Genomic DNA, 22,166 nt, shown 5'->3' with positions numbered 1-22,166 from the left:
CTTGAGAATTCTCATTTGAGCAGGTTCTTCCAGTTCATTCCTTTGTTGCTTGCTAATAGGCAGCTGCCTCTCTAGGGGAAGAAGGAGGTGAAAGTCATCTTGTGCTTCCTGCCAGAAGGATCACTCTAATCTGGACTCCAAGATTTGAGAGATATCAACAAAGGATCTTCAGACCCAGATATTGAGGAAGATCAGCTATGATCGTGGGCCAGGTGCAGTGGCTCACGCCTGTAATCCCAGCACTTTGGAAAGCCAAGGCGGGTGGATCACCTGAGGTCTGGAGTTCGAGATCAGCCTGGCCAACATGGTGAAACCCCATCTCTACTAAGAACACAAAAAAATTAGCCAGGCGTGGTGATGCCTGAAATCCCAGCTACTCAGGACGGTGAGTCAGGAGAAGCATTTGAACCTGGGAAGTGGAGGCTGCAGTGAGCTAAAACTGCACCACTGCTCTCCAGCCTGGGCAACAAGAGCAAAACTGTGTATCAAAAATATATATATATTAGCTGGGCATGGTGGTGCGTGCCTGTAATCAAAACTACTAGGGAAGCTGAGGCAGAAGCACTTGAACCTGGGAGGTGGAGGTTGCAGTGAGCACAGATCACGTCACTGCACTCCAGCCTGGGTGACAGAGTTAAGACTCCATCTCCAAAAATAAATAAATAAATGAAAAAAAAATTTTTTTTTGTTTTGAGACAGAGTTTTGCTCTTATTGCCCAGGCTGGAGTGCAGTAGTGTCGTCTTGGCTTACTGCAACCTCTGTCTCCCAGGTTTAAGTGATTCTCCGGCCTTGGCCTTCTGAGTAGCTGGGATTACAGGGGTGCACCACCATGCCTGGCTAATTTTTTGTATTTTTAGTAGAGATGCTGTTTTATCATGTTGGCCAGGCTGGCCTTGAACTCCTGACCTCAGGTGATCCACCTGCCTTGGCCTCCCAAAGTGCAGGGATTACGATGTGAGCCACCATGCTCGGCTGAAAATTTTGTAAAAAGATATTGTGCTTTCAATGACTGCCTGGGTTCCAATCCTGGCCCCTTAACTCCCATGCTACTTGACTTTGGGTAGATTACTTAACCTCTCTGTGTCTTGGTTTCCTTATCTGTCAAAAAGCTGATAATAGCACCTACTCTATTGGGTTATTACGAGAATTCCAGAAGTTCACAGATGTCAAGTGATTCCAACAGTGCCCGGCACATGAGCACACATTGGATTTTTTATCCTTTGGAATAGGGTCTCACTCTGTTACCCAGGCTGGAGTGCAGTGGCATGTCCACAGCTCACTGTAGCTCGATCTCCTGGGGTCAAAGGATTCTCACACCTCAGCCTCCAGAGCGGCCAGGACTATAGACATGTACCACCACACCAGGGTAATTATGTATTTACTTATTTTTAGAGATGGGGTCTCACGATGTCGCCCAGGCTCATCTCAAACTCCTGGCCCCAAATGATTCTCCTGCCTTGGCCTCCCAAAGGGCTATGATTACAGGCATAAGCCACCATGCCTGGCCCTATTTTCTTTTCTTTTCTTTCTTTATTTTTTTTGAGATGGAGTTTTGCTCTTTTTGCACAGGCTGGAGTGCAATGGTGTGATCTCGGTTCAATGCAACCTCTGCCTCCCAGGTTCAAGCAATTTTCCAGCCTCAGCCTCCCAAGTAGCTGTGATTACAGGCACCCACCACCACGCCCAGCTAATTTTTTATTTTTAGTAGAGACAGGGTTTCACCATGCTGGCAAGGCTGGTTTCAAACTCCTGACCTCAGGTGATCTTCCTGCCTCGGCCTCCCAAAGTGCTGGGATTACAGGTGTGAACTACCATGCCTGGCCCTATTTTCTTTTCTTCCTAGCACTTAACACTCACTAAAATGACCATCATTTGCTTTGCTTTATTTATTCCACAAACATTTATTGAGCACCTACTGTGTGTAGGCATTCCAGGCAGAGGGAACAGCAGGTGCAAAGGCCCTAGGGTGGGAACATGCCAAGTAATGTTTAAGATGCTAGAGATAGCTGGGTGCGGTGGCTCATGTCCGTAATCACAGCACTCTGGGAGGCTAAGGTGGGAGAGCACTTGAGGCCAGGAGTCTGAGACCAGCCTAAGCAATACGGTGAAACCCTGTCGCTACAAAAAAATACAAAAAGGGATGGGGCCGGGCATGGTGGCTCATGCCTGTAATCTCAGCACTTCGGGAGGCCGAGGCGGGTGGATCACGAGGTCAAGAGATCGAGACCATCCTGGTCAACATGGTGAAACCCCGTCTCTACTAAAAAAATACAAAAAATTAGCTGGGCATGGTGGTGCATGCCTGTAATCCCAGCTACTAAGGAGGCTGAGGCAGGAGAATTGCCTGAACCCAGGAGGCGGAGGTTGCGGTGAGCCGAGATCGCGCCATTGCACTCCAGCCTGGGTAACATGAGTGAAACTCCGTCTCAAAAAAAAAAAAAAAAGTGTCTGGGCACAGTGACTCACACCTGTAATCACAGCAATTTGGGAGGCCAAGGCAGGTGGATCACAAAGTCAGGAGCTTGAGACCAGCCTGGACAATATGGTGAAACCCCGTCTCTACTAAAAATACAAAAATTAGCTGGGCATGGTGGCATGTGCCTGTTGTCCCAGCTACTCAGAAGCTGAGGGAGGAGAATCACTTGAACCTGAGAGGTGGAGTTTGCAGTGACCCAAGATTGCGCCACTGCACTCCAGCCTAGACGACCGAGCAAGAGCCCATCTCAAAAAAAACAAAAAACAAAAAAGTAGCCCAGAGTGTTGGCACATGCCTATAGTTCCACCTACTTGGGAGACTGGGGTGGGAGGATGGCTTGAACCCAGGACGTCAAGGCTGCAATGAGCTGTGATTACGCCACTGCTCTCCAGTCTGGGTGACGGAGCCAGACCCTGTATCAAAAAAAAAAAAAAAAAAAAAGATGTGAGAGAGCTATAGATAGCCAGGCAAGGTGGGGGCTCACACCTTAATCTCTAATCTCAGCACTTTGGGAGGTTGAGGTGGGTGGATCTCTTAAGCCCAGGAGTTCAAGACCAGCCTGGGCAACATGGCAGAACCCTGTGTCTACAAAAAAAGAAAATTAGCAAGCCTATAGTCCCAGCTACTGGAAAGGCTGGGGTGGAAGGATCACCTGAGTCCAGAAGGTTGAAGCTGTAGTGAGCTGTGATTGCACCACTGCACTCCAGCCTGGGTAACAGAGTGAGATCTTGTCTTAAAAATAAAAAATGCTAGAGATCCACTAGTAAATAAGGCAGGTGCAGTCCTATCTTCACGGTGCCTGTATTTTAATGAAGGTAGAGACAGATAAATTAATTTATATTAGGTTGGTGCTAAAGTCATTGCGGTTTTTGCCATTAAAAGTGACTGGTTTTTTTCTCCAGGCGTGGTGGCTCGTGCCTGTAATCCTGGCACTTTGGGAGGCTGAGGCAGGCAGATCACCTGAGGTCAGAGTTTGAGACCAACCTGACCAACATGGAGAAACCTCATTTCTACTAAAAATATAAAATTAACCAGGAGTGGTGGCAGGCGCCTTTAATCCCAGCTGTTTGGGAGGCTGAGGCAGGAGAAGCACTTGAACCTGGGAGGCGGAGGTTGTGATGAGCTGAGATGGCGCCATTGCACTCCAGCCTGAGCAACAGGAGTGAAACTCTGTTTCAAAAAAAAAAAAAAGTTACTGGTTTTTGCCATTAAAACTGCAATGACTTTTGCACCAACCTAATACTATACCGCCAGGCAATAAGATGGGTTGGCCAGGGAGGACCTCTCTGAGGAGGTGGCATTTAAGCAGAGTCCTGAAGGCAGACATGCAGAAGCCTATGGGTACTTGGGGAAAATCTACTGGCCCTGGCCTGGCCAGTGCCTCTTTCCCCCACCCCACCCCCCATCCCATCAAGGGTTCAGGTTTCCAAACAGAGGTTGTTTTCTCAACTGCTAGAGAAGGGGAATTCCGATGGGGGTTGCAGGCCCTCAGCCTCTGCCATCTGCCTTCTCTCCCACTGGCTGTCCTAGTCTTTGAGCTGGTGTTGCTGTGTGGGGCTCCAGCTTGGGGGCCTAGGGTCCTCCATCCAAGGGTTCATGCCTGAAATCCCAGCATTCTGGGAGACCAAGGTGGAGGTGGGAGGATCGCTTGAGCCCAGGAGTTCGAGACCAGCCTGGGAAACATAGAGAGACCCCCCTCGCTACAAAAAACAAACAAAAAACAAAACAAAAATATATATATACATAAAAATTAGCCAGGCATGGTGGTGCCCATCTGTGGTCCCAGCTACTTCGGAGGCTGAAGTAAGCCACGATGGCACCAACTGCACTACAGCCTATGTGACAGAGCAAGACCTTGTCTCCAAAAGAAAAAAAAAAAGCTCCAGACCTGTCTTGAAAGGAGCCACTGAGCCATCTGCCTGCAGACAAAAGAGTATAGGGAGCCATTGAGGGAACCACCCACAGCTGCATCCCATCCTGGCTTCTCCTGGTTCCTGATGAACCTCGTGGCCCCTCCTTCTATTGCAAAGAGGGGGCTGAGTGGCCTCTCTCTCTCCTTTTTTTTTTGAGGCAGAGTCTGGCTCTGTCACCCAGACTGGAGTGCAGTGGCAAAATCCCAGCTCACTGCAACCTCAACCTCAACCTCCCATATTCAAGCGATTCTCCTGCTCAGTCTCCCAAGTAGCTGGAACTGCAGGCGCCCACCACCACATCCGGCTAATTTTTGTATTTTTTGCAGAGACAAGGTTTCATCATGTTGGCCAGGCTGGTCTCAAACTCCTGACCTAAAGTGATCCGCCCACCTCAGCCTCCCAAAGTGCTGGGATAATAGGCATGAGCCACCACACTCGGCTGAGTGGCCTTTCTCTAGCCCAGTGGTAGATCTAGTGTGGTCTGGAGTCAACCTGCTTGGGTTCAAATCCAGACAGGTGTTGCCCCAATTAGTGCTGTGTGACTCTGAGCAGTTTGCTTGACGTCTCTGAACTCACACCTCCATAAGAGTTTATAATAACTTCCACCTCCTGAGCAGTCAGGTCTTCATGCCTAGAAAGTGCTTGGTGAAGATCAGCCATTACTTTTGGGAACATTGAGTCCCAGGGTGGGTATCTGGGTTGGTCGTATCCCCCTCAAAGCATCTCTCCAGCTCCCTTAGTAGGCACATAAAATTGGGAGGAAGAAGGAGCCTCCCACCACCCGCCAGGCTGTCTCTTTCAGGGAAAGCAGGGAGATCTCAGGTCTAGTTAATTCCCGGGAGGGGCAAGAGAGCAGCCCCTGGGAAAGATCCCGGTTGACCTCTGTTTTCTCCTGGCTCAGGCTGGGTTAAGGGTGTTGGGGGCACAGAAAGGGAAGGTTGGCAAAGAATGAGTTACCCGGGCAGCCACCCACTTCCCATTCCATCCAGCCCAGCCATGGGGCACTCCTGGGAAAAACTGTTCCCTTAAACCTGAAAAGACACACAAACCACCAGAAAGAGAAACTGAACCGTTTATTAGCCTAGATCTGGTTCTCAGCCTAGATCTGGTTCTCAGGCATTGGGGTTGGGGGGCGCGTCTGGGGAGCTCTGTGAGGGGAGACAAGCCCCTGACTGGCTTCTTGCCCCCCAAAGACCTGCTCCCCCAGCCGTTGCATTCACAAGAAATTACTTTGATGCATGAGGTTTTCTTCCCCCAAGGTGAGCTGTACCCCAGCTCTCCCATAGGGGGATGGGCCAGCAATTCCAAAGGGGTTTGGGCAGGACCAGATCCCCCCCGACTTTGGCAGCTTCAACACGAACTTGAGAAGACCTGACAGCATTCATTCCAGGGGAAACATGATGGGGAGAGGGGGTCAAACATCACACCTATGCACACACACAGACACACATAAATATACGTTTGTACCGTAACAAACCTTCCATTATCCACAGGGTTTAGTGAAGTCCTTCTGGGGCAGATTAGGGAAGAGTGTCCCCAGGAAATGTCCCTAGCCACCACCACTCCCATGCTCCATTCAATATAACTTGAAAGAAGAAGGCTGGGCGTGGTGGCTAACGCCTGCAATCCCAGCACTTTAGGATGCTGAGGCGGGCGGATCACTTGAGGTCAGGAGTCTGAGACCAGCCTGGCCAACATAGTGAAACCCCGTCTCTACTAAAAATATAAAAATTAGCCATGTGTGGTGACAGGCACCTGTAGTCCCAGCTATTCAGGAGGTTGAGGCAGGAGAATTGCTTGAACCTGGGAGGCAGAGGTTGCAGTGAGCTGAGATCATGCCATTACACTCCAACCTGGGCAACAGCGAGATTCTGTCTCAAATAAACAAATCAAAACAAAAATCTTGAAACTGTCTCAAGAAAAAAATCTCAAACAAAGACACAGTGGGGTTCAGGCTCAAGACTTCACTCTGCCTTGCTTGGGAGACCGGGTACTTCAGCTGAGGCTGCAGGTGTGGAGCTGAGAATAGCTTTAGGGGGGCTGTTTTTCAAAGGGGGATGTCTGTGCAAACATTGACCCCTCAGAATTTTCTCGTTGCACCCTGACCCACATCAAAGTCCCAAAGCCCTCCACAGCACCCCAAACTGATTTTTCCATCTTTGGTGATTCCTCTGTGCCCCAAATAGTGCAATCGACCAATGAGGTCTGAGAATGAGGAATGGGCCTCAGCTGCCGTCCCCTTTCCACTTCTAGCTGTGGTTTCCGAGACTCAGAGAGAAGGGAAGAAGTCCGAAATGGAAGCCGATGAAATTTGGGGAAACTGTGGATTTGGGCTCCGGAGGGTCAGAGAGAAGGCCTCTCGCTCTTCGGGACAGTGGTTCTGAAGTGGCATGAAATTACCCAGAGAAGGTGGCAGGAGGGATACATCCAAAGAGGAGACAGACATCAGTGCAGGGCTGGGGGCCAGAAAGGAAAACGTGGTAATTCTTTGTACCCCCAGGCGTGGTGGCTCATGCCTGTAATCCCAGCACTTTGGGAGGCCAAGGCAGGCAGATCACGAGGTCAGGAGTTAGAGACCAGCCTGGCCAACATGGTGAAACCCTGTCCCTACTAAAAATACAAAAAAAATTTGCTGGGCATGGTGGCGGGCGCCTGTAATCCCAGCTCCTTGGGAAGCAGAGGCAGGAGAATCACTTGAACCTGGGAGGCAGAGGTTGCAGTGAGCTGAGACCTCTCCGCTGAGTTCCAGCCTGGGCAACATAGCAAGATAAGAAAGAAAGAAAGAGAGAGAGGAGGGGAGGAGGGGGGGAGGGGGGAAGGAAGGAAGGAAGGAAGGAGGGAGGGAGGGAGGGAGGGAGAGAAGGAAGGAAGGAAGGAAGGAAGGAGAAATCCTTTGTACCAGGTAGTAAAATGCTCCTGCCCTGAGCTCCCCTAAATTCTACCTGCCGTCACCCTGGCTCTTCATAGGTGCCCTGCACTGGCCTCCCCAGGATCCAGTTCTAAAGGAGTCACATTTGCCACCACACTGGCCTTAAAGACCCCACTGATATGTGACTAGTCAGTGCCTTATCTGGCCTTTCCAGGTGTGAAATACTTGTAACATCACCCAGGTCTGTGGGGTGGGGCATCTGGCTCGGCAGCCCCTCGTCTCTGTCTGGGGTCACCCAGTGGCCTCTCCATGAACCCCTCTGTCCCCTGGCCTGATTGTTGTTCCACCCGCCCCTCAGACCCCTGTGTTGCCCTCCAGAAATGTGGGCGATGTGGGCATGTGCATGCCTCTCTCCAGGGAGCTGGAGCTGCGGAGTGGCAGGAGGCGGTGACCGGGGGTCCCGGCCCGCCTGCGTCCTTGCACCCCCGCCCCCTGCCGCCAGCACAGCAGCGGCCGAAGCACCTCCCGCCGAAGGTCCCGGCTGCGCCACGTGTAGATGACGGGGTTGAGCAGCGAATTCAGGGTGGCGAAGGCGAAAAAGTAGTGGGCTTTGTAGAGGACTGTGCAGGAGCGGATGGGACAGGCATAGTCCAAGAGGAGGATGCTGAAGGCGGGCAGCCAGCAGACGATAAAGACGCCCAGCACGATGGTGACCGTCTTGAGCAGGGCTAGCGTCTGCGGTCCGGCCACATCAGCGTGGCTTGAGCGGACCACGCAGTAGATGCGCACATACAGCGCCACGATGGCCAACAGAATGATGGAGAAGATTGTCACCACGCACAGCACGTAATGCTTGGCATAGAGAGGCAGGACAGTGGAGCAGGCCTCGAGGTGGCCCAGGCAGTTCCAGCCAAGGATGGGCAGGCCACCGAGGACCAGCGAGATGAGCCATGAGGCCCCGATGAGCAGCAGCATGCGGCAGCTCTTGTCACTGCCGTACAGCTTGACCTTGGCAATGGCCACGTGGCGCTCGATGGCGATGGCCAGGAGGCTGAAGACGGAGGCGGAGAGCGTGATGAAGGCAGAACCCTCCCGGGCAAACCACTGCACAGGCGTCAGCCTCAGTGTGACAGAGCCGGAGAGCAGGGTATTGGCTACGAAGGCCACACCTGCCAGCAGATCGGAGGCGGCCAGGTTCCCCAGGAACAGGTACATGGCCGAGTGGAACTTGCTGTTGCGGGCCACCGCGATGAGCACAAGCAGGTTTTCCACCACAATGGCGCAACAGAGGATGACAATGAAGGCCGAGGCCACCTGGCGGGAGCTCGTCTGCTGCGTTTCCAGCGTCTCCTTGGTATAATTATAGTGTTCCTGGACCTTGTTGGGGTTCAGGTACTCCGAGTACAAGCTGCCCATGGTGGGGCTCAGCGGCCCCCTGGGGCCATGGGGCTGTCAGAACTGCAGAAAAGACAGACAGACAGACAACAGGTCAGAGTTGTGGCTGTCCCGGGGCTCTGGCCTCGGATGGGCTGAGACTCAATTTCCCATTCTGTTAATTCTTGCTGCATGGCCACAGGAATTCAGGATCATCATCATTCCCACTTACAGACAGGAAACCCAGAGAAGTTAATTCACTTTCCTAAAGTCTCAAATCTAACCGGTGGCAGGGCCAGAGAGACTGGCTCTGCAGCCTCTGTAAGCCCTAGTCTGAACGCTTTCTTATTTATTCTATTTATCTATTTTTTTGAGAGAAGGTCTTGCTCTGTCATTGAGGCTGGAGTGCTGTGGCACAGTCATAGCTACCTGCAGCCGTAAACTCCTGAGCTCAAATGATCCTCTCACCTCAGCCTCCCACCTCAGCTTCAGCTACAAGCACATGCCACTACATCTGGCTGATTTTTGTTTTTGTAGTGATTGGGTCTCACTGTTTTGTCCAGGCTGATCCTGAACCCCTGGCCTCAGGCAATTCTCCTTGGCTTCTCAAACCAATGAGATTATAGGCATGAGCCAGGACGCCTTGCCTATTTTAATTTTCATTATTATTTTCTAGAGATAGGGTCTTGCTCTGTCACCCAGGCTGGAGTGCAGTGGCATGATCATAGCTCACAGTTGACTCAACACCTGGGCTCAAGTGATCCTCCCACCTCAGCCTCCTGAGTAGCTACACACTTTCAAAAAGACAGAAGTTCCCCCAAATTGCATGAAAAATATAATGTGGGGCCGGGTGCGGTGGCTCATGCCTGTAATTCCAGCGCTTTGGGAGGCCAAGGCGGGTGGATCACAAGGTCAGGAGTTCGAGACCAACCTGGCCAACATGGTGAAACCCAGTCTCTACTAAAAATACAAAAATTAGCTGGGCATGGTGGCACATGACTGTAATTCCAGCTACTTGGGAGGTTGAGGCAGGAGCATTGTTTGAACCCAGGAGGTGGAGGTTGCGGTGAGCTGAGATCACGCCATTGCACTCCAGCCTGGGCAACAAAAGCGAAACTCTGTCTAAAAAAAAAAAAAAAGATAAAAGAAAAATATATGGACTTCCAGAAACCTTGCCCAGCTACCCAGAAAGCAGGCCCTAGGTAGGGCCTGGATGATCTCTTTTCTGGAACACACAGGCACCTGGGGCCTCAGGCTGACCTGGGTCACCACTGATAGCTCCTACCTCTGCTCATTCATTACCACCCACTAACCCTGGATTTCAGGCTGGGTCTAAGCCTTGAGGCCACGGGTGCTCCCAAGATAAGGTCTTGGGGAGACACCAGGGTGGCCCTGAGGTTCAAACATCCCAGAGGTCACACCATCTTCAAGGACATAGACCTTGGAGGCAATCCAGAGTTTGCTCCCATTTCACCTCTGAAACACTGGCCAAGTCCCTAGACGCCGTGTCAGCCTGAATGTCCTCGTCTGTGCAATGGAGAGAAGAAAGCCCACCTGTGGGGTGTTGGGGAAATCCTTTTAAATGACGCATGAGGCACGTTTAGCTCACAGTAAGCACTCAACAAATACTGGCTAATGTTATTAGTTCCCCTCTTCCCTCCAATCCTTTGGGAAGACAAGGGATGTAAGCCAACCAGGCATGATCTCCAACAGCCTGTTCTCATCAGCACCATCTTGCTCTGCCCTGGGACAGAAAGTCCCATGGGGATGGGCAGGGCCCTGGCACCCCCTCCCCAGCCAGGATGAAATCCAGATGTGAGGCCTCCCGAACAAAGAGGGCGGAGTCCTCACTCTGCAGTCACATCCGGTGTGAGGGAGGCCGGATGGGTGGGCGGGGAGGGGAGACTTAAGATGGGAGAGACCCAAACTGGGAGGTCCTGGCTGGGAGGATGGGGCAGATTTGCTAAAGTCATGTGAGCCGTGAAGGGGCCTGCAGCCTCGCTGGGAGGGGGTAAGACATTTGTTCCATGAAATCCTGAGTCACCCCCACCACCACCACCAAGGAAAACTGAGCTGTTGGGGGAGGGGCAGGGAAAGGGCGGGAGGAGGCGCTTTTGGGCAGAGAGGATGAGAGGCAGACACCATGGCCTTTCCCCAGCTTGGGGGTAAGGTTGGGGGGTGTCAGAAGAGCCGGTGCAGTGTATGCCTTTCATGAAGGGAGAGGGAGGAAGTTCCAGCCCGTAGTTAAATGGCAGGGAGCGGAGAGAATAAGGGGAGTCCTCCCCAGGTCCCTAGAAACACATCTGGCAAGGAGTATGTGCACCCTTCCAGAAAATTCTGGTTAGGCCAGCTCTCCTGAGCCCAGGAGTGATGGGGGCTTCCGGAGTCACCCAGCCATCGCAGTCCCTGGCCGCCCCCCCAAGGGGCATTCTGGCCCCTGGCTGGACAGAGGCAGCTGCTCTCCCAAGGGCGGAGGGACATCCGTCCTAGTTTGGGAACAGACAAGAGCTTGTGCACGTCCCCGGGGACTGCTGCCCCTCCCAGATCGCCACACAGAGGCCCCTTGTTCCTTTGCTGGACGGAGCCCCGGGCATCTTGATGCCCTCTGCACGCTGCAGCCAGTCCCGGGCAGGCTTGGGCCCAGACTGCAGCCAGATCAGCCGCGGCCGTCGGACCGGAAACAGCCCGCGCCCTGATTGGCTCATTTTCAATCCCAGGGCACTGAGTGATTTGCCTATTGGCCCGTGCTTTCCATCTTCGGCCTCTGATTGGTCCAGTTGAGGGCGCTCTACGGCCAGCCCTACTGATGGGGTCCTTTAAAGGCAACTGGAGCTCGGCGCTTTCCAAGGATAGAGTTAATGCTGTGTGGACGTCTCTAGAGGCAGTTTGAACTGGGCCTGACCGCTGGGTCACCCCGCCCAGACGCCCCCAGCCTGCCCTGGCGGGCTGAACCCCCTCCTAGAGTTCATAAGTGAGAATCAAGGTCCCTTTGCAGGCCTGGGAAGCACACTCGCTAGTGCAGCCGCCGCCTCTGCCGCTCACCAAAAGATTTACTGTGGTTTCCTGGAGAAATAAGAAATTTATTCAGGCCGGGCGCGGTGGCTCACGGCTGTACTCCCAGCACTCTGGGAGGCCGAGGTGGGTAGATCACCCAAGATCATGAATTCGAGACCAGCCTGGCTAACATGGCGAAACGCCCCACCTACTAAAAATACAAAAAAAAAAAAAAAAAAAAAAGCCAGGCATGGTGGTGCACGCCTGTAATCCCAGCCACTCGGGAGACTGAAGCAGGATAATTGCTTGAAGCCGGGAGGCAGAGGTTGCAGTGAGCTGAGATCATGCCACTGCACTCCAGCCTGGGCAACAGAGCCGGACTCTGTCTCAAAACAAATAAATGTATTCAGCTCTTGCACCCCAGGGACTGACCAAAAAGTCTGTTCTCTTCCCTGAGAGGAAAACTGGGGGTGCTGCCCTCTCACCCTATGCAGCCCCAGGAGGCTAAGGCATCCACAGAGGGAGAGGCAGCTCTCCTAGAGAAGGGGAAACAGGTCCACATTCTATCCAAGCCTCATTTTAACCACTAGGACTTTACTGAGGCAAGTACTTAGGCGGTTGACACTTCCCAGAAAGAGGAAGCAGGCGCTGAGGTTGGAGCTGGCAGAATAGTCACCCTCTAAGTGGATGGTGGCCTGGCCTGTGTCCCTTCCCTGTGTCAGACTACCAGGTTTTGAGAAGGAGGCAGAGCCTGTCTCCTGGTCACCTTCACCAAGGCCATCCTGACTCAAATGGAACAGGAGGGACAAGCGACCGGCTTTGGAAGGAAGGGAAGAGAGATAGACTCAGATGAGTGTTTGACTGGAGATTAGGAGAGGGGAAGGCTAGAGGAAGCCTCAGTGGCTTCCGAGCTCCTCTCCACCCCCTCCCAGTTCCAGAGAGGCAGGCCCTGTGGTTACAGTTTCCCCCTCGTCCCCCAGAGAAGGAGTTTCACTCTGTTGCCTAGGCTGGAGTACAGTCGTGCCATCTCGGCTCACCGCAACCTCTGCCTCCCAGGTTCAAGCGATTTTCGCGTGAGCCACCACGCCAGACTAATTTTGTATTTTTAGTAGAGACAAGTTTCTCCATGTTGGTCAGGCTGATCTCGAGCTCCCGATCTCAGGTGACCCACCCATCTCAGCCTCCCAAAGTGCTGGGATTACAGGTGTGAGCCACGACACCTGGCAGCCACCCTACCTTTTGGTTTCCCTGTGGCTGTCAGGATCCCCTACCCTGCCGTTCCCTACCAAGCAGGCAGGGGGAGCTTTTAAACTTATAACGCCACGTCACTCCATGACTCCAAATTCTTCCATGGCTCCCTATACCCCAAGTAGCATGGCCCCTGCCCACGAAGCCTCCTCCCACTCTACCCCAGAGCCATTCCACTCCAACGACTTGAAGCTTCCTCCATGCCACCCCCACCCTTACCTCCAAGCCTTTGCCCTTGCTGTTCTTCTTAGGGCACACCCTTCCCCAAAATCTTTTTTTTTTTTTTTTTTTGAGATGGAGTCTCTGTTGCCCAGGATGGAGTACAATGACACAGTCTCGGCTCACTGCAACCTCTGCCTCCCGGGTTCAAGCAATTCTCCTGCCTCAGCCTCCTGAGTAGCTGGGATTACAGGCGCGTACCATCATGCCTGGCTAATTTTTGCATTTTTAGTAGAGACAGGGTTTCACCATGTTGGCCAGGCTGGTCTCAAACTCCTGATCTCCTGATCCGACCACCTTGGCCTCCCAAAGTGCTGGGATTACAGGCCTGAGCCACCTCGCCTGGCCCTCCCTAGAGCTTTTGTTTTGTTTTTTTGTTGTTATTGTTTTGAGATACAGTCTTACTCTGTTGGCCACGCTGTAGTGCAGTGGCGTGATCTCAGCTCACTGCAACCTCTGCCTCCTGAGTTCAAGTGATTCTCCTGCCTCAGCCTCCCAAGTAACTGGGATTATAGGTGCCCGCCACCACACCCAGCTAGTATTTTTAGTAGAGAGAGTGTTTCACTACGTTGGCCAGGCTGGTCTGGAACTCCTGATCTCAGGTGATTCACCTGCCTTGGCCTCTGAAAGTGCTGGGATTACAGGTGTGAGCCACCGCCCCTGATTGTTCCCCAAATCTTTGAATGACTGTCTCCCCATCTTTCAGGTTTCTATTTAAAGGTCATTTCCTCAGAGGGGACTCCCCTGACTCCCAGTCTACTGTGGCAGCCGTCTCCGAGCCTTTCCTAACAGCAGAATTTTGTTTTATTATCTGCACAGCACTTGCCACTATCAGAAACTATCATGGTATTTCTCCCTTTCTGTCTGGCCTTCCACCTAGAATGTCAATGCAGAAGGCCAAGAAGCAAGTCCGTTATCAGCCCCTACAGGGCTGCCTGGCACAAAGAAAGCCCTCAGAAAACGTGTGGAATGGGCAAATGAATGAATGATTGAATGAACCAACCAACGAAGGAGACCCCTAGTGGGTTCCCAAGGGTGGATGCTCCTAAGCTCAGCCCAGACCCAAACAACAACAAAGGGGCCTGGAGACACCTCTGGTCCCTGGGCAGCGCCCCACCACCGCCACCACCACCACCACCAACAACAACCAGGCAAAGCCCAGCGTGTCTCCATGGAGACGACAGCAGGACCCGCCCCCGTGCTGGCCCGCACTCTCGGCCTCCTTATCTGGCCTAGGAATGCGCGGTATCCACACTCGCTTGCGCTGGAGCCACGCCTCCTCTCCCCCCCCGCCCGCGACCCCAGACCGCCACACGCGCGGGACCCCCACATCTCCAAGTTGGACTGGAGGGATTCCTCTCCGTCCCTCCAGGGGTCCCGCCTCGAGATTCTGGGAAGACTACGGGTGGGGGACCAGATCCCAGCAGCAGCTGCACCCCGAGTTCCGCGCCTGCCCGAGTGGCCCCACGCGGGGGGACCGTGGGCTCAGCGCGTGGTGCCCGGAGCATCAGACAAGAGCAGAGACAGAGGAGGGGGTGGAAATCCCCGGGTGAGTCAACCAGTGCCGGAGAAGGGGGCGAGTTCCGACTCTCTGCCGGTCCCGGGGACACGCGGGGTCCGCGCCACGCACGCCTTCACCCATGCCCCATCCCTGAGCCGGAATTGAAATAGGAGGCGTCTGAGCCACACGGTGACTTTCCTTTTCCTTCCAAAAGAAAGCCACGCCCCCGAGGGAGTCTGGGGGAGGCAAACAACTTGGGGAAACCGAGGCAGAAAGCCTGAAGTGCGACCGCACCCCCCGGGGGTCCCGCCCCTTGGCTTGGAGGCTCCCCAGCACGCACCTCCTTTTGCCCTCGCAATAGCCGGAGTCAGCCAGGAGGGGTGCTGCACCCCTCCCCCAAACACGCTCCCCAAAACCCTAGTCGCCGGACACAGCGTCCTGCCTCCCAAAGACTCCAGTGGAAAGCGCTCGGATTCTGCCTTCTCCCCGGCGCCAACTTCCTGCCTCTGAGAAAGGCGGGGAGCGGAGTCTGGGGGTTCGCGGCCGAGACAGTGGGGGCTGCCGGGAGTCGTGGAGAGGGCGCACAGTGACCAGCCGCTCCGTGCAGCAGGAACCCGCGCGGCGCGTGCGCGCCCCAGCCCCCCAAATCGGGCCCCGCAACTCGGATCCCGAGACTTCAGGGGGGACCGGGGCCCGCCCTTTCTGCCTCCGCCTCCCCACGAGCGCTCACCTGGCTAGGCCGGCCCGGCTCCCTGCCCTGGCCGGAGGGGCCTTGGCGTCTGCGTCCCCGGGGCGGCCGCGGCTGGGGCTGGGGCTGCCCGCCGGGCCCGGCAGCGTCCCGGGGCTGGGACCAGGGACAGAGGTGGGGGCGGGGAAAGCCACCGCTTCTGCCCCCCGCTCGCCCCGCCCTCCTCTCCTCTTTCCGGCTGCGGCTGCAATGAATTCCAGATGTGGCCGGCCGGCTGGCCCAGGCGCACGCGGGGACTGGCAGGAGCTGCACCAAGGGCCCCTTTGTCCGCCCCCCCACCTCTCGGTTTGCCCCTCCCAGCCCCCACCCGTGAGAACTGGCCCGCGCGAGACGTAACGCTGGCCTAGTGACATCACAGTGATCCTGATCAGGTGGCCTCAACCTGAAACAACTATCTTCAACTCTAGATTAACTCTGGGCTCACCCCTGGGACTCTGGATTTGGAAGAAAACACGAGGTTCCCTTTATTTACTCAACAAAGAGCCTTGGAAGTATCTACTAGGTGTCAATGCTGCAATTAGTCATTAAGCTCCTACTGTGGGCCCAGCTGGGTGTCTCATGCCTGTAATGCCAGCATTTTGGGAGGCTAAGGCGGGTCTATCATTTGAGGTTGGGAGTTCGAGACCAGCCTGGCAAACATGGAGAAACCCCGTCAAAAATTAGTCAAGCATGGTGGCGCATGCCTGTAATTCCAGCTACTTGGGAGGCTGAGGCAGGAGAATCGCTTAAACCCGGGAGGTGGAGGTTGCCAGGAGCCAAGATCCAGCCATTGCACTCCAGCCTGGGCAACAAGAGCAAAACTTCACTTCAAAAAAAAAAAAAAAAAAGGAAAAACAAGTGCCTACTGTATGTCCAACCAACAAATAATGAAATTCCTACTAAGTGCAATACCCTGTCCCAGAGACAAAATTGGTCTCTCCCTTTTTCTTTTCTTTTTTTGAGACAGGGTCTTGCTCTGTCAACCAGGCCAGAGTGCGGTGGCGCAATCAGCTCACCGGAGTCTCAACCTCCTGCCTCAGCCTCCAGAGTAACTGGGACTACAGATGTGCCACCATGTCTGGCTAATTTTTTGAAATTTTTTGTAGAGATGGGGGCTTGCTATGTTGCCCAGGCTAGTCTTGAGCTGTTGAGTTCAAGCAATCCTCCCGCCTCAGCCTCCCAAAGAGCTGGAATGACAGGCGTGAGCCACTGCGCCCAGTGGATCTCTGCCTTGATAAGACTCCAGAATTCAGCTGCTGCCCTCTCTTCCTTAGGGGACTGGGGACACTCCACAGTCTACCCTGCCTCTGTAGATCGCTGTCCCCTCTGGTAGGGGGAACCAGCAAGGCCCAGTTTGTTCCTGCCTTCCAGTGTCGGGCCCAGTCTTATATTCAGTTTTCCAATTTTCACTCTTTCCTGGGTGTTTCTGTGTGCTTGCCTGCACAAATGATATATGCCTTCATTGAAAGATGCTTGTGTACGTGTGTGTGTGTGTGTGTGTGTGTGTGTAACCAGCAGCTCGACAACAGGATAGGGGAGCCCCTCATTCCCTCAACAAACTTGTCGGTTCGTTTGTTTGAGACAGTCTCACTTTGTCTCCCCTCAGGGTGGAGTGCAGTGGTGCAATCTCGGCTCACTGCAACCTCTGACTCCCAGGTTCAAGGGATTCTTGTGCTTCAACCTCCTGAGTAGCACATGCCACCACACCTGGCTGGTGTGTTTTTTTTTTGTTTTGTTTTTTGTTTTTCATTTTTAGTAAAGACAAGGTTTTGCCATGTTGGCCAGGCTGGTCTCGAACTCCTGACCTCAAGCGATCTCCCCATCTTGGCCTCCCAAAGTGTTGGGATTACAGGCATGAGCCACCCTGACTGGCAACAAATATTTCTGATGCACCTACTGGGAACAGCAGTGAACAAAAGAGAAAAAATAAAAACTCCCTGACCCAGTGATCTTATGTTCAGGTGGGAGACATGGCATTTTATGAGAGTGCCGTTTGTGAAAACATACACATCATATGTTATAATCTGGCCAGGCACGGTGGCCAGGCACAGTGGCTCATGACTGATCCCAACACTTTGGGAGGCCAAGGTGGGTGGATTGCTTGAGCCCATTAGTTCTAGATCAGCCTGGGCAACATGGTGAAACCCCATCTCTACAAAAAAATACAAAAATTGGCTGGACACGGTGGCTCACACCTGTAATCCCAGCATGCTGGGACTCTGAGGTGGGTGGATCACTTGAGGTCAGGAGTTTGAGAACAGCCTGGCCAATATGGCAAAACCCCATCTCTACTAAAAATACAAAGTATGCCGGGCGCGGTGGCTCAAGCCTGTAATCCCAGCACTGTGGGAGGCCGAAGCGGGTGGAACACGAGGTCAAGAGATCGAGACCATCCTGGTCAACATGGTGAAACCCCGTCTCTACTAAAAATACAAAAAATTGGCTGGGCATGGTGGCGCGTGCCTGTAATCCCAGCGACTCAGGAGGCTGGGGCAGGAGAATTGCCTGAACCCGGGAGGTGGAGGTTGCGGTGAGCCGAGATCGCGCCATTGCACTCCAGCCTAGGTAACAAGAGGGAAACTCCGTCTCAAAAAAAAAAAAAAAAAAAAATACAAAGTATTACTGGATGTGGTGGTGGGCACCTGTAATCCCAGCTACTCGGGAGGCTGAGTTAGGAGAATCGCTTGTAACTGGGAGGTGGAGGTTGCAGTGAGCCAAGATGGCCCCATTGCACTGCAGCCTGGGCAACAGAGCAATACTCCATTTCAAATAAATAAATAAAAATAAAAATAAATAAACAAATAAATGGAGTAGTCTTATGTGTACTAATGGGAAATGGTCTTCAACATACTAAGTTGAAAAAGTACAGTGTAGACCAGTATGCATTGCATTTCTGGGTGTATTAATAAGAACTGTATAAATACACACACATTTGCCTGTGACACGCAGGCCATCTCCGGGAGAAAGCACCAGACCCTAGTCACAATGAGAGGAACCAGGGTGCAGGGAAATGAGGTAAGAAGGGACAGCTTTTCATGGTATACCCTGGAGGGCTGTTTGAATTTTTTTTTTTTTTGAGATGGAGTCTCACTCTGTTTCACTCTGTTGCTCAGGGTGACGTGCATTGGCACGATCTCGGCTCACTGCAACCTCCCCCTCCCAGGTTCATGCGATTCTCCTGCCTCAGCCTCCTGAGTAGCTGGGATTACAGGAGCACGCCACCACGCCCAGCTAATTTTTTGTATTTTTAGTAAAGACGGTTTCATCATACTGGCCAGGCTGGACTCAAACTCCTGACCTCAGGTGATCCGCCCGCCTCTGCTTCACAAAGTGCTAAGATTACAGGCATGAGCCCCGGCCAGCTGTTTGAAATCATTAGCTTCTATTACTAATTACTAATTCAAAAAAAATGTACAAAGAGATCAGGGCGAGTGGGTCACCTGAGGTCAGCAGTGCGAGACCAGCCTGATCAATATGGTGAAACCCCATCTCTATTAAAAATACAAAAATTATTGGGAGGCCGAGGTAGGTGGATCCTGAGGTCAGAAGTTCAAGACCAGCCTGGCCAACATGGTGAAACCGGGTCTCTACTAAAAATTAAAAAATTAGCTGGGCACAGTGGTGCACACCTGTAGTCCCAACTACTCGGGAGGCTGAGGCAGGAGAATCACTTAAACCTGGGAGGCAGAGGTTGCAGTGAGCCAAGATCATGCCACTACACTCCAGCCTGGGCAACAGAGTGAAACTCCCATCTGAAAAAATATATTTAAAAATTTTAAAAATCAGTCATGCATAGTGGCTCATGCCTATAAACCCAGCACTTTGAGAGGCCAAGGTGGGAAGACCAGTTGTACTCAGGAGTGTGAGATGAGTCTGCGAAATATAGTGAGACCTTGTCTCTACAAAAGAAAAAAACAAAAAATGAAACATTAGCCAAGCATGGTGGTGTGTGCCTGTAGTTCCTGCTACTCAAGAGGCTGAAGTGAGAGGTTCACTTGAGCTTGGGAAGTGGAGGCTGCAGTTAGCTGAAACCAGCTGCACTCCAGCCTAGGTGACACAAGAAGCCACTGTCTGAAAAAATAAATAAATAAATCAAGAATCAACAGGCCAAGCACAGTGACTCACAACCGTAATCCTAGCATTTTGGAAGGCAGAGGTGGGAGGATTGCTTGAGGCCAGAAATTTGAGACCGGCCTGGGCAATATAGTAAGACCCCATTTAAAAAAAATCAACACATTAATGCTACATACAGGCATGCAACATGTATGTGCATATAACACAGTGTGTAATGCTCTGTGCTAAGCCTGGTGATGCCTAACTGGTGGCTGCTGTACAAGCCTGACAGTCTGATGGAGGAGACAGAGTAGAAACCAGACAATTATTTTTATTTATTTATTTATTTAGACAGAGTCTCGCTTTCTCACCCAGGCTGGAGTGCACTGGCAAGATCTCCGCTCACCGCAACCTTTGCCTCCTGGCTTCAAGCCATTCTCCTGCCTCAGCCTCCCAAGTAGCTGGGATTACAGGCACAAGCCAGCACACCTGGCTAATTTTCGTATTCTTACTGGAGACGGGGGTTTCACAATGTTGGCCAGGCGGGTCTCGAACTCCTGACCTCAGGTGATCCACCCGCCTCAGCCTCCCAAAACACCGCGATTACAGGCATGAGCCACGGTGCCTGGCTGAAACCAGACAATTCTAACAGAGGGTGATGGAGCTTTGAGTTGGGAATACAAAGAAAGTCAGAAAGTGGGCCGGGCTCAGTGGCTAACATCTGTAATCCCAGCACTTTGGGAGGCTGAGGCAGGCAGATCACGAGGTCAAGAGACTGAGACCTTCCTGTCCAACATGGGTGAAAACCTGTCTCTACTAAAAATATAAAAATTAGCTGGGCATGGTGGCACGTGCCTGTAATCCCAACTAGTGAGGAGGCTGAGGCAGGAGAATGGCTTGAACCAAGGAGGCAGAGATTGCAGTGAGCCAAGATCACGCCACCGCACTCCAGCCTGGTGACAGAGTGAGAATCCGTCTCAAAAAAAAAAAAAAAAAAAGAAAGAAAAGAAAAGGAAAAAGAAAGTCAGAAAGTGACTAGTCATTCTAGACTTTGCTCCTTTTCCTGAGTTCAATTTCAGGATCTACGGGGCTCTAGGTGAGATCTTTGGGTCCACTTGGACCTCGGCAAAACTTCACCGCCTCCTCTACCAAGTGAGAAGTGTTGCCTGGACACTCTAGAAACCAGGTGTTCGACCCACAAAGGAGGAGGCACCAAGAAAATTAGGTTTTCTGCTTGTCGTCGGAGAGCTATCGGAGCGGAAATCTCAGCCTATGTGGGGACCTGAAGGCTGGGGAGGAAGTGCCTGGGCTGGCTCAGCAATTTGCAGTCTCCCCTGGGACTGGGGGGTTGGCGGGGGTGATGTCAAGGCCACAGACATATCCGGCCCTCTGCCAGGGGAACCGTGGCTCCCAGACAAAGGTGATATCCCCAGGGACACACAGACACACCGACATGCAACTTCCGCCTCCCTCCCACTTCTAGGTCAACACAATGTCTTCACCAGGTCAGCCAAGGGAGCGGCACAGAGGACTGGGAAACGCTGGAGGCCTGGGCTTCCTGATGGTCTTGGGGGGGTGGTCAGGAGGAGAGCTTGGCTGACCCTCAGGGGGGCCCTGAGTGAGAGAACAGTGGAGAAGGAAGGAAACAGGGCCCTTTTCTTGGAGAACTCCCAGCAGGGGAAATAGAGGAGAAGGAAGAGGCTTGAACTAGCTTCCACTAATTATAGGGTCAGTGACAATAATGGCTAACACTCGCAGCCACTGACTGTGTGCTAGGTGTGGCGCTGTGAGTCCTCACAACCCGAGGAAGTGGGTATGATTATGATAACCATCATCCCCTTTTTTTTTTTGAGATGGAGTCTCACTCTGTCGCCCAGGCTGGAGTGCAGTGGCGTGATTTGGCTCACTGCAACCTCCACCACCCCGGTTCAAGCGATTCTCCTGCCTCAGCTTCCTGAGTAGCTGGGATTACAGGTGTGTGCCACCATGCCCAGCTAATTTTTGTATGTTTAGTAGAGACGGGGTTTCACCATGTTGGCCAGGCTGGTCTCAAACTCCTGACCTGAAGAGGTCCATGCGCCTTGGCCTCCCAAAGTGCTGGGATTACAGATGTGAGCCATTGTGCCCCGCCAATCCCATTTTAAAGATGAGAAAAATTGACTGGGTGCTGTGGCTCATGCCTGTAATCCAGCACTTTGGGAGACCAAGGCAGGTGGATCACCTGAGGTCAGGAGTTCAACCAGTCCAGCCAACATGGCGAAACCCCGTGTCTACTAAAAATACAAAAACCATCCAGGCAATGGTGACGCGTGCCTGTAACCCCAGCTACCTGAGAGGCTGACACAGGAGAATCGCTTGATCCCGGGAGGCAGAGGTTGCAGTGAGCCATTGCACTCCAGCCTGGGTGACAGAGCAAGACTCTGTCTCAAAAAAAAAAAAAAAAAGGAAAACGGAGGCACACAGGAGGGGTGAGATCTGAACTGGAGTCATCCAACTCCTCTCAGTCCAGCAGCCCTGGCTGGCTGTCCTCTTTTCATTCATTCTCCACCCCAGTCCCCATGCAGCCACCCCCATCTCTGCCCCAGTGGGTAGGAACAAAGGGATGTCCTCCAACCCCCATTCCCACCTTCGCCGCAGATATTGTGAACTCCCCCAAATCCAGGAGGCCCAGCCCTTCACCCCAGATCTTGTGGTTGGCCCCATGGCTCCCAAATCCACGAGCAGCCCAAGCCTGTTCTCCACCCTTCCTGGGCCTCCACCGTCTCCCCACCCCCTGACTCTCAACTCTGGC

General features: G+C 52.9%; 1 protein-coding gene across 1 annotated transcript; it reads right to left on the bottom strand.

Moving 5' to 3' along the window:
- Positions 1 to 7,235: 7,235 nt before the first annotated feature.
- Positions 7,236 to 15,580, bottom strand: S1PR2 (sphingosine-1-phosphate receptor 2). Its single transcript, XM_032251838.1, has 2 exons — positions 15,326 to 15,580; positions 7,236 to 8,717 (listed from the first exon to the last, which is right to left on the bottom strand). Exon 2 carries the CDS (start codon positions 8,673 to 8,675, stop codon positions 7,614 to 7,616), a length of 1,062 nt encoding a protein of 353 aa, XP_032107729.1. The 5' UTR covers positions 8,676 to 8,717; positions 15,326 to 15,580; the 3' UTR covers positions 7,236 to 7,613.
- Positions 15,581 to 22,166: the final 6,586 nt, after the last annotated feature.

This window comes from Sapajus apella, unplaced genomic scaffold (genome assembly GCF_009761245.1).
Source record: "Sapajus apella isolate SASKATOON/1434 unplaced genomic scaffold, GSC_monkey_1.0 scaffold77, whole genome shotgun sequence".
In the NCBI taxonomy this organism is placed as follows: Eukaryota; Metazoa; Chordata; class Mammalia; order Primates; family Cebidae; genus Sapajus; species Sapajus apella.
Note: the sequence above shows the minus strand (reverse complement) of the source record. Positions and strands in the feature narration are given on the sequence as shown.

What these genes read in the sequence shown, in the direction of transcription:
- S1PR2 (XM_032251838.1), bottom strand. Translation starts at nt 8,675, where the DNA reads ATGGGCAGCTTGTACTCGGAGTACCTGAACCCCAACAAGGTCCAGGAA.